The 12,154-nt window shown below is 37.1% G+C and overlaps 1 protein-coding gene across 1 annotated transcript in view; it reads right to left on the reverse strand.

The window, feature by feature from the left end:
- The window catches only part of NEK10 (NIMA related kinase 10), a 113,143-nt gene extending 100,989 nt beyond the window's left edge, over nt 1-12,154 (reverse strand). The window contains exons 1-6 of the mRNA XM_015811692.1: nt 11,940-12,154; nt 10,849-11,007; nt 10,284-10,374; nt 9,943-10,003; nt 6,110-6,243; nt 3,651-3,749 (exon numbers count right to left, since the gene is read on the reverse strand). Of these exons, the coding sequence (XP_015667178.1) occupies nt 3,651-3,749; nt 6,110-6,243; nt 9,943-10,003; nt 10,284-10,345 (356 nt within the window). The 5' untranslated portion in view covers nt 10,346-10,374; nt 10,849-11,007; nt 11,940-12,154. The remainder of the gene's footprint in view (nt 1-3,650; nt 3,750-6,109; nt 6,244-9,942; nt 10,004-10,283; nt 10,375-10,848; nt 11,008-11,939) is intronic.

The raw sequence follows: 12,154 nt of genomic DNA on the forward strand, positions 1-12,154 counted from the left end.
CCAATTATTTAACTTATTTTTAATTAAACTATATGTTGTTCTAAATTTAGAACAAAATCAAAACAAAAATTTTATTGCTTTCAAATCAGCAACACAGAACTGAGTGTTTAAGTACAATAAAACCTCAAACTTATAGACCTCAGTTTTTAATGAGTTCAGGCAACCTTCATATAAAAAGCAGATTCAGGCTTCCCCATTACTGATGAAGAGAGATATTTTCTCTTCAGTGCATCCTGTGTTTGTGAAACAGAGGAATGCAGGAAACCTTCTGGAATTTTTGTAGTTCTATTAAATAAATTCATCTCAATATATCTTACTAAAGAGAACTCTTTGAAAATTGTCCTTGGAAAAGAATCATTATTAGTTTAGGCAGTTGCAAAGCCTAACAGCAATGACAAAATTGAATCTAAATATCCCATCCCAATTAATGGACAAAGTCCATTAACTCAAAGTTTTATTGATATTTCTAGAAAGAGTAAGGATATGTGGACAAGCCAGCAGAAAGATTGACAGAGATAAATTGGGGAGTAGGTGTACAGATAAACAATAGCAAGAGGAAGACTAAGGGATAGTACAATTTTAATCTCTTGATAGCATGGGAACTGCATCATAATTATGTCATTATGAAAATAAATAAATCACTGCAGAAAACATACTTTAAATGTGACAGACATTTGGGAGTAACAAATACTTCATTCCTGCCACTTCTCCATGCCCCAGATTTCAATAGCTTCAACACTTAAGACAAAGGCAAAAGAGGACTATGTTTGAACTTACCTCATATGAAAAAAAAATCTCATCTTTATTTTTTTTTGCAAGTAATTTTTTAAAGTTTTGTTTTAACATCTTTAAAAATGCAAATACATAACTATACAAATGTAAGATACATTTCAATTTATTTTCCTCTCACTCATTCCGTCTCAGAAATAGCAGTGATTAAAATGTCAGTTCAAGGATATGCTGGCCATCAAGTCAATTTCTAAAAATAATCTAGTAAAAAGCAAAGATGGTACTGCTGTAGATATAAATTAACTCCCCAAAATTATATTATTTGGAACAATCTCTCTGGGCCTATGGCTCTTTTCAAGGTTCTCTCCACAGAAAAGGACTTATTTAAACTATTTAACAATTGATCTCTATTTCAGTTAATAAAGAAAAAATAAATTTAATGTAAAACTAAAACATAGCATGAAGCCTTTGAAATTCAGCCAAATTATTCACATTATATGAAAAATGGCTATAGCTCAAATGCAATTTAAATCAAACTTGACCGAATGTAATGGGATTTATAACTGATTTAAATTCTATACATTTAGTGAGTGTGCTGTATCACACTGATATAGGATTAAGGTACTGGATCCATGCTCAAATCCTCCTTGACCAAATAGTTCACTTGGCAATTTTAGATCAGTTACTATCTCAGTCAGTTTCACTGGATTGTTCTTGTTAGTATAAAATTAGTATAAAATAAAGAGCACCTTTGGGTATTTAACTTTTAAGACTTTGTACTCTAGAAATAATTAAACCAGCCAAATGTCAACAAATGAACCAAACTAAATCTGAGAAACCAACCTGATTTGGAGGAGGTTTTGAGAATGGAAGGAGAGTAGTTTGCCTCTTGGCAGTTTTCTGCTTCCATGTAGAAGCTTAATTTGACCCAGTGGGAGGGAAGGAGAGACAAACAGATTCTAAGATTGGGGGCGGATTGACAACAGTGTTACTAATGACTACAGGGTGACCACAGGCCATGGGTTACCCATCCTGCCTTAGGGAAAATGCAGTAATAAGTAATAAAACACTTTAAAAAAAAACAAAAGCTGACATCTATATTTTATTTAAATAGCTTCCCATTCTATGAGAAGCAATGTACACAATTTATTGGAACATTTGGGGATATAAAACAATCTTGTTTTTTATAGTTAAATTTAATTTAAATTTAATGTTATGCTACAAGTTGAAACTGTGATATATTAACATGTACTATAGGTTTTGCATTCATAGACATGATTTTGTGGACATTACCAATTTTTCTAGGTACAATAGTACTGTGTGATTATACTTCTTAAGGAAAAGATTAGCATCAGATTAGAATCAGATATAGGATCAAAATGAGTGTTAGCATTCTTGGTTTTTATTCCCAAAATCATTGAATTTTGACAAACAGATCTGCAAAAACAGTTTATCATGAATATGGCTTTTTCAAACATCTACATGAAATCACTGGGTGAGATCATCCAATACCATGGGATGAGATACCAGCTGAAACTCAGCTCTACATCATTATCTCTGGTTATCAAAGTGATGCTGTGGCTGCCCTTTTGCAGTACCAGGAGATTGTGAAGGTCTAAATGGGGAACAAGAGATTTGATTTGAATCTTAATAAGATGGAGTGGCTATGGTTGCAGGGAATCTCAGCTTCCAGTTGTTTATCATCTTTAGTTCTGAACGGGGTTGTACTATCCCAGGCAGATTTGGTTAGCAATCTGAGAATTCTTCTAAACTCTTGCTTGAAGAGCAGAAGAAAATCATGACTTAGGAGGGCCTTTGTGCAATTTTGCAATGTGTGCCAGTCGTGTTATCTGATCATGAGACCCTGCTCACAGACCCTCATACTCTAATCATCTCTCAATTGGATTGCTGCAATGCCCTCTACCATAAGAGTATTTAGAAGCTATAGCTGGTGCAAAATGCAGTGGCATGGATAGTTCTGGGGGTCCCTAAGGTGGCATATAACACCATTGTTGTGCCAGTTGCATTGGTTCCATGTCCAATTCAAGTTATTGATCATCATCTTTAATGACCTTTATTGTATGGGTCCAGGTTATCTGAAGACCCCCAATAGAATTATCTTGCCCCACATGGAAGGGGCTTACTATGAACCCCATCTGTTAAAGAATTTCATCTGGTGGGGTCAACTAGAAGAGCCTTGTCCATTGTGGTTTCTGCACTGTGGAACACTTTACCATTGGAAGTGAGATTTATTCCCACTCCCCTGGCCTTTCAAAGGGGCCCAAAAGCCTGGTTTTGCTGGTTACTTTGGGGCCCTGGCTCTCCTTGCTGGAGATGGTTGTCAAAATAAACAAGAAGACCTCACCTTCATCTTATCCTTCTCCTTGGTCTTAACTCTTGTGCAACTTGTTGTATTCTAATTATTTCTAGATATATGGTTTTTTTTCGTTTGTAAGAAGCCCAAAGTCATCTTATCAGTGAAATGGGCAACATAAAATTTAATTAATAAATAAAAACATTGCAACCTTCTTGGAGCTATCTGGAAACTGGTCAAATAAAAGAGAGCAATAGCCTCTCATAAGAACTTTACAGTTAGTAACGTTACTTCCTTTTACTACTGGAAATCAAAACTTAATACAATTCAAGAATGCATAAATATCAAAATCAGGTTCTACTATCAAATATCTATAAATTATGATTTCTAACAATTTATGCTACAGTCCTTTATCAACCTGTTCCGATTAATTACTTACATCTGAGTATCCATTTATAGACATGCCTACAAGGGTAGACAAATCACACAGAACGTATCATATTAATGCTGTATCTAATTATATAAATTTATATATTTTAAAAACCCAAAATCTCTCCAATTTTGCAGCATTCTTTAACAAGCTATACATATAGTCTGTATCTCTTACCTGCAAATAAGCCGGTTTTTAACCAAAGCTGTGAAGATATCTTGAAATAACTTGTGTTGCGGATGTTGACTAAAATTTCTTTCATTCTTGTAATTCATACTAAAGGCACAAAAGGCAAATCAGACATTGCAAAAGGCTCAAATCTTAGTACAAAAAGCATTATAAAAATATAAATTACAGAAAATATATACTCCAATCCAACATATACATGAAGTTAAACTTCTAAAAAAAACTACAATCATATTGCAGCTCAGGCATGGGCTCATTGCTTAGTCTCAGGGAAAACACCAGCATGGCCACACCCTCTTCCTTGAATATTGCAATTATCTTTAGTGCTGTATACTCTAAGAACTGTCATATATGCCTATTGGAAAATGAAATATGACTGACCCTGGCTCACCAATTTAAGAATTGGTAATTACAACCATCCGTTTGTCCCAAGACAGCATTTAGCCAGCTAGAGAAAGATGCACAGCTTTCCTATCAAGCTTATGTTTGCTTATAACTCCAGTCCCTTGGCTATCTCAGAACAAATAAAGGCAATACAGGTAATCCTCGACCTCTAGCCATAATGGAGCCTTCCCTTACCCCACCAACTCCTGCTCATCATAATGCAGTTGTTAAACAACTATGTGGGTCGTTAAGTGGAGTATGTGGTGTCTCATGGGTGGGGGAAGGCTCTTAGAAGCCTGCCACAGGCCTAGGCCTATTCCAGGCATCCCAAAGCCTCCCCATCCCAAGACATTCCATGTTTTGCTTCCTACCACATGGGGTCCCCACAGTCTTTGGACCTGCTTCCCCCCCCCCCCGATCTCTGGTAGCCGTTTTCCCATCGGGTCCCCACATGCCTTCCTCTCCACTGAATCACTGTAGGGCTTATACTTCCTCCTCACCCCTTCCTCACAATTCAATGCAGTTGCGTCAAAAAGGCAGCCACTTTGGGCCCAGCAACAAACTAATTCATTCTATTTCCTTAATCCAATCTATGCAATGCTGAGGCAAGCTCAAGAGCTTTGTGTTGTAGTGTACAAATTGCATTAGGAAAGTGGAACAAATCTCTGTGTCTCTGGACCATGCAGAAGTGTTCCAGAAGCGGCTGCCTTTTCAACATGACTGCATTAAATTCTGGTCATTCAGAAAATAATGGTCACTTCTGGGATCACACTACATGGCCCAGTAAAGTAGTGGTCCATTCTGCCTCCCTAACGTGATCTGCACAACACTCCAGAAGCCCGCATTGCTGCACAGTCCACATCAGGGAAGCAGAATAGAACTCTCCATTGTTGGATGATGTGGTGCAATCTCAGAAGTGGCCGCTATTTTCTGAGCAACCACAATTCAATGTGGCTGCTTGGAAAATGGAAGCCATTTCTGGGATTGTGCCACATGGCCCTGCAACAAAGTGGCTTGTTATGCTTCCCTAATCTAAGCTCTAGAGCAAAAGAGATCTTCAAATAGTAAATGAGGATGGAAAACAGGTTCAAAGCCTGCCAGGACCTAGTGAGAAGGACGAGGGGAGTGCAGCATTCCTGTGGTCGCTGATAAGGGAAAATGACCACGAGTCCACTATAGCAGTTGTAACTTTGGGAACAGGTCATAAATAGCTTTTGGGGAGTCTGCTATAAATCTGAATGGTCATTGAGCAATCAGTAGTAAGTCGATGTCAGTCATTTCTTTGTCTGTGCAGTAAACTTCAGAACTTCTTCTAATCAGCAAAATGGACAGGGCACTCTTTTATTCATAATGTGCCATTCGTAGAATACAATGAACATCATTCAATCAAGATCATTTTATAAATGGTCACTGAAAATATATTTCCATATGAATTCAGACTACTATACTATCATCTGTACTGACAGTACAAATGATTTTACCTGCCCTACTCTCCCAGCTTTAAATGAGACTTCTTCAACAAGAGAGGAAATAATTATATATAAAATATTCACATGACTAAAACTATAGAAATTCTACTTTGTCATCCATATATGAAGCATCAATAGATTAATACGATAGTTATGTCTTAAATTCAGGTATCTAGAATAAGCATACTTCAGAAGTACATCACTGCTCTAAGAAGCTCTAGAATAGGAATGCACAATTTTTTTCAAGCTAGAATTTCATTCGGACTTTCTAATGGTATGTCAAAAATAATGGGAGGGCTAAAAAAACTAAATTGGACTTCATTTAATTAAAATTATACGTAAGTAGTATGACTATTGGTATTTATTACTTTACCCTTGTATCATTCGAACAATTCCAAGTTAGCAATAATTTCTGGAGGGTGCTGAAAACTTTTGGAAAGTTCTTTAACTGTATTCAGTGCTGTACTTTAATTATAATCAAAGCTTTCAGAAACCTCTTCCTCAAATTTGCATAGATGCTTGAGAATAAAAGTTAACAATATTGAAAGTAAATGCACGAAAATACAATAAACCTTAATTAATTTCAGTACATTGTACCTGAAGTGTTCCAGTTCAACAGCTTCAGAAGATTCTTCCCACTGACCTCTATATTTCTCTTTGCAAGAATTGCTAGAATATCGTTCAGACTTGGTCATACTATTATTAATACTTTCAAAGTTAAGGGCTGGCAACTGCAAATGCAAGACAGGGTTGTCAGTTAAGTAAGTTACTTAATATAACCAGAATAATATCAGTGATTGTCAATGGAATTCCATAATACTAATAATGATATATGAAATATAGATAACTGATACAATTATTAGTACTCCTCTGTGTTTAGGATTAGTCATTGATATTTATCTAGATTGAGTATCTTTACACACAGAGACACAGAGACACACAAGCACACACACATACATTTGAATTTGGATTATTGGAGAAAAATGCCAATAATTTAAAGCATTTAACTGGAAGATCAGCAGCACAAAGAGGGCAGCTTCAATAAACTTCAAATTAGAATCTTGCTTTAAAGGCTGCCAATAGGCTCTGGGGTACAAAAGACTGTACAGTAACATATGACCTGGTCAGTGTAGGACTCTAGACTAGGGTTTTTCAACCGGTGGTACACATACCACCTGTGGTACTTTGCCACTGGCAGGTGGTACGTGACTGTCCCAGAGAAGTGTAGTGGGGGAGGGGAATAAGCCAAAGTGACCCAAGTCTGAGGGAGAGGCAGCTGCAGTTTCAGGACTGTCTGGGCTTGGCAGAAGCCCCAGGAGCCAGTAGGGCTCCAGCTGATTGGCTCTAGCTGATTGGCGCTTCCGGAAGCAGCACGGAGCTGGAGGTGAACTGAAGAAAAAGGGGGGGGGAGGAGAAGAGAAGTTATAAAAGGAGGTGGTTTGGGCGGGAAAGGGAAAAAAGACAACAGGGAAAGAGAAGGAGAGCTCAGCAGGCAGGGAGGAAACAGGGACAGGGAAGAAGCAGCAGAAAAGCTCCCCTGGTTCGTTTTCTCCAGCCAGGAGAATGCAATCAATGCTGATGAAATGAAAAGCAGGCATGTCGGAAAGGACGTGGGTTTATTTAGTTCTGGATCAGCTTGATTGGGTTACCATAAGGATTTTTGTACAGTTTTTACAGCGTTTTGTAATTCAGAGGCTCAGTTTGTGTGCTTTGGTTATTGGAATATTTTAGTCTGTATTTTAGGCTAGCAATGAGTCCAAAGTGTTCACTTCCGTAGATTTAACTCCTTTAAACAAATGTAATTAGTTTTACCCCCTTATCTTGAATCTGTCTATGGCAGTGGTGGCGAACCTATGGCACGGGTGTCAGAGGCGGCACTCAGAGCCCTCTCTGTGGGCACGTGCGCCGTCGCCCCAGTCGTAGGCCTTCAGCTGGGTTTTATAAAACCTTTTCGCTTTAGGCCTCCGCCATTGTGTGCAAAAAAAAAAAGGTTCAATCAGTCAATTTCAACTTCTCACGGGAAAAAAATGTTGCAAAGTTGGAATTGATTGATTGAACTTTTTAGTCCCACCCAGTCTGCCATTACCACCACAGCCATGCCCAGCCAATGGGCTACACCCAGCCAATGGGCCACACCCACCTGGCACCCAATGATGCATAAGTGGGTTTTGGGTTGCAGTGTGGGCACTCAGTTTCTAAAAGGTTCGCCATCACTGGTCTATGGCTTTTAGAAAGTTTTCTTTGAAGGTAAACAGGCTTAATTTAAGGCTAAAGCTTTTCGCAATTGCCAGAGCCTTTCAGTCTCAGATTGCACATTGTGACACAACATGCCTAAAGAAAAAAAAACGGAGTTTATGTGTTTTTTTATTTTGTGACCCTTTCTTGCTTTGCACTTGATTCCTGTGTCATTAGGGTTCAGGGAAGGGATTGGAGGTGGGGGTGCATTCTTACTACAGTGTGGAAGGAGAGCTCAGAAGGGAGAGAGGAACAAGGGCCAACCAGCTAACTCAGGGGTCTACAAACTTAGCAACTTTAAGACCTGTGGACTTCAACTCTCAGAATTCCCCAACCAGCCATGATGGCTGAGAAATTCTGGGAGTTGAAGTCCACAAGTCTTAAAAGTGCCAAGTTTGAAGACCCATGAGCTAGCTGGTAGTGGTGCATATTAATAAACATGGATAAATTCATCATACATTTGTCAGTGCAAAGGGAAAGTGATTCAGCAAAGGAACAGCCACCAAAGAAATTAAAGTTGGTACTTTTTTCCTTTTTTTCTACAGTTCGTAATATTTTATTAGATTATAGAATAAAATACAAAAATACAAAAGCAAATAATAGGACACAGTGGGGAGAAAAAGGGGGGAAAATTGAGGGGGAGAAGGGAAAAAGAGCTGATTTCCTCTGCTGCAGTAGAAGGAAGCATTAACATTGAACCTCATCTTTTTATTTTTCCATAATATTATAAACTAGCCATTTCTATAACAACAAATGAATCTAATCAGTAAAACCCAAAATCCCCCCCCCCTTTTTTTTTAGTCATCACGTTTTTGACACCTTGCTAAGCACTGGAGGTACTCAAATATTGTCATGTCCTAAAAGTGGTACAATCTGTGAAAAGGTTGAAAAGCCCTGCTCTAGACAACTCTTCCCAAGTGGCCTGAGCCTGATGGCCTGAACATGTAGAAGCTAAATTGCAGTCTCTGCTTTGGACTGTATGTATGTATGTATGTATGTATGTATGTATTTATTTATTTATTTATTTCATAAATTTATATAGTTGCTCATTTCACACATGTGATTCCGAGTAGCATACAAAGTTAAAAACACAAAAACAGTTCAAGAAAATAACCAAAAGCATAACAAAAACCATTAAAAACCATAAAAATGTAATTGTAGGACATGCATTCAATTTCACTAGCAATATAGCCACTATGCAGGCTCCATGCCTATGTTAGGCCAGATGGTATGCCATGTTTTCAGGCCCTTCCAGAAATTTACAAAGGTCAGGGCCAATTTGACCTCGGGGGAATGATATTTTAAAAGGCAGATGGTATGGCAGAAAAGGCTCTTTTCCTGGGCCCTATCAAATACTATCTTTTCTGCTCAGGTTCCACAACTTGCCCTTCCTATCAGGCCTCATGGGATGGTAGATGTGATTGGGGAAAAGCATTCCCTCAAATAACCAAACCTATGCTATAGGGTTGAAATCTATAGATCATTAGCTGCACTTGATTTGAACCCAAAAGCAATCTACCTATCAGTCAGTCCAGTCTTAGTGTGATAAAACAGAATAAAGTAGGAGCTATCCTACACAGATTAGAATAGAAAGCTGAATAGAATAGAATTGATTGAATTGAACTGAATAGAAAGCTGAAAATATGTAGAAGTACTGGAGACAATGCTTTTATGTAATCCCTAGTGGGTATGCCAAATACTTACAGTAGGCTTCTGTTTCACAGATGGAACTATTTCCCAAATCCATTTTAATCTGATCTAATCAGTACTGTCTCTTAAGATCAGATTTTAGTTTAATCAGTGTTTCTGGAATTTATACTACCTCATATTTTCAAAACTCTTAATGAAAACTGCTCTGCTAGAAATATGAAGCATTTTACATTGAAACCCAGGACAGAAACAGACATGAAATGATATTATTATCATCCAGTTTATTATTATCCAAAACTCTGAATTTGTTTTACCTATAATCAAGCAAAATGATGCTGAAGCAACACAACAGCAAATACAACACAAAAAATACAAAATAATTCATTATAAAACATAAGCACTTAGGAAACCTAATTGAGTTCTTTCTATGCAATTCATACTATTTATTAGAGGAAACTGTAAGCATATCGAAACCATGAAATTCATTGTACAAGATTTACTATTTTTAAAACATTGATTCAAATTACAGCAATTTGGACAAGTACCTGTTGCTTGCTAGACTGGACATTTAGAAAGGCTAGAAGCCTTTTAAGATCAGAATAATCCCTAGGAGGAAAGAAATTATATATCTGTTAACAATCCATAATTACCATATCATTATGAAATGTAATTTTATCCATGCTATTCTGTAGAAAAAAATCTTTCTAGAGCCCCTTTCTATGATTCCCTGTCTCTGCCTACATTTATATAGACTTGTCAGCCACAGCTATTTCTGTCACACTTGGTGACCAGAGAAACAGTAACCATGTACACACAGTGTTCAGACTATTTAATGGCTGGTGCAAATGCAGGAGTTATTGCTGACATTTAGTGAAAAATACTTTACCTTTGAGATTTAGTATCTACTGCCTTTTCTTTGGTCTTCACCTTCTTGAGTTGATCTGGCATTTTATACCCTCAAGGCAGCAGAATTAATTCTTAAAGGAAACAAATGTAAAAAAGAATATTGGTTTCTGGACATGTGAAGAACAATGGGAACAGAATTTCAGCAACTGGAGGAAAATAAATAGAGTTGGTTGAAAAAGAAATATATGTTAACTAAAAGATAAAACCTGTAGTAATAATATTAACTGAGTTAACTCACAAAATCATCTCTAAGTGGGATTTATTCTATCTTTGAATTTTAAGTAGTACATCAGGTTGTTTATTTATTGTTAGATTTAGATTCCACTTTTCCTTTAAGAGTAGAAGGGAACTCATATGGGGATCTTTTTTTAATTTAATTCCAGTTAACATCAGTTCTGTGAGGCAGACTGGATTGAAAGAGATCAGCAAAAATGCTCCCTATATAAGTACAGATTAAAACCTGAGTTTCTTTGGTCCTAGTCTAACAGCTTAATCATTACAATATAATATACAAGCTTTCATTTTATCAATTAATTTTGAGATACCTCTCCATTTTGGGCAGTGGTTTCTAATGTAGCATGGCATGGGTTGCAACAAGCCCACGAGGAATTTGGATGTGGAGCGCACAGAACTAGTTGAGCAGATCTTGTAGTTCTGAATGTAAAATCTTCTGTCATTGATTTCTGGAGAAAAAAGTCAACAATCTGCAGAAGATATATATAATTATTGGCCATACCTATTACATCTTTTAAAAAGGCAACATTCTATGTACAGAGTCTTCCCCCTCCCCCTGTAAATAAGGAAGTGATAATGTAAATGTGCAAGTGCCCAAAGCCTTTATACATCTTAATACAAAATATATTTTTGAACGATAAACAGAAAAATGAGATGATATATTCACACATAGTAGAGCTCTAAAGTAATACTATACTACTCTAATTGTATCTCTTTATCCATATCCATTCATGCATTTAAATTAGAAGTTCCCAGAAACAGAACTCTTAATGTCAAGCTTGACTTCTGATAGTTGCATCCATCTAGTTTTGTTAGCAATGTTATGGAAGAGAACTTATTGTCCCCCATTATATTTGACTTCCCAGTCTACATAACAGTCCTGGATTTCTCAAGGCATTCACCACCTGTTTGGCATCTGTTTAGCTGATCCTGTTTAGCCTCTGAAATTAGCCAAGGTCAATGACTGATATAGTATATATACTAATAGAAATAAATGTGGTATTCTAGACTGCATTGTAAAGTAGGTGACATCCAGCAAACCAAAACATACTGAATTGCCCTTGCATTGCTAACTTTTGAATTAGAGAAATCATAGAGTGGGTCCAGCTTTCTAGCAATATGCTGCATCACTATCTTGTGTTATTTGTAAAAATAATAAATGCAGAATACAAATTAATAAATTTTGCAATATTACATATGGCTAACTGGTTATCCTGGTTTTTTTCCTCAAACCTACACTATTGGTCTCCTATAAAGAAATAGGGGAAAAATCTTTGAAAACTGGAGCCCCCCCCAAAAAAGAAAAGAAAATTTCGAATACAATTCTTGATGAAAAGAAATGGTAGATTGTTCTTCTTACATTTCATGTACATATTAAATTGAGGCCCTCGTTTATACGCACCATACGGTTTACCTTTCTAACCCGAGCCCATCTATAACCACGGAGGAGGCCGCGTGCCCTGTTTACTTGGCCAATGGGCTCTACAGAAGCTTATTATAGGTCAGTAAGTCAGCTCTTGTTTAAAGTTGCCTCAGAGCTGTTCCTGGTTTTCAGTAAAAGTCACACACTCTGCCCATGTATATGCACATTTGTCTCACACGCGCCGACGCTAAATC

Source organism: Protobothrops mucrosquamatus, unplaced genomic scaffold, assembly GCF_001527695.2.
Source record: "Protobothrops mucrosquamatus isolate PMUCROS unplaced genomic scaffold, P.Mucros_1.0 scaffold47, whole genome shotgun sequence".
Taxonomy (NCBI): domain Eukaryota; kingdom Metazoa; phylum Chordata; class Lepidosauria; order Squamata; family Viperidae; genus Protobothrops; species Protobothrops mucrosquamatus.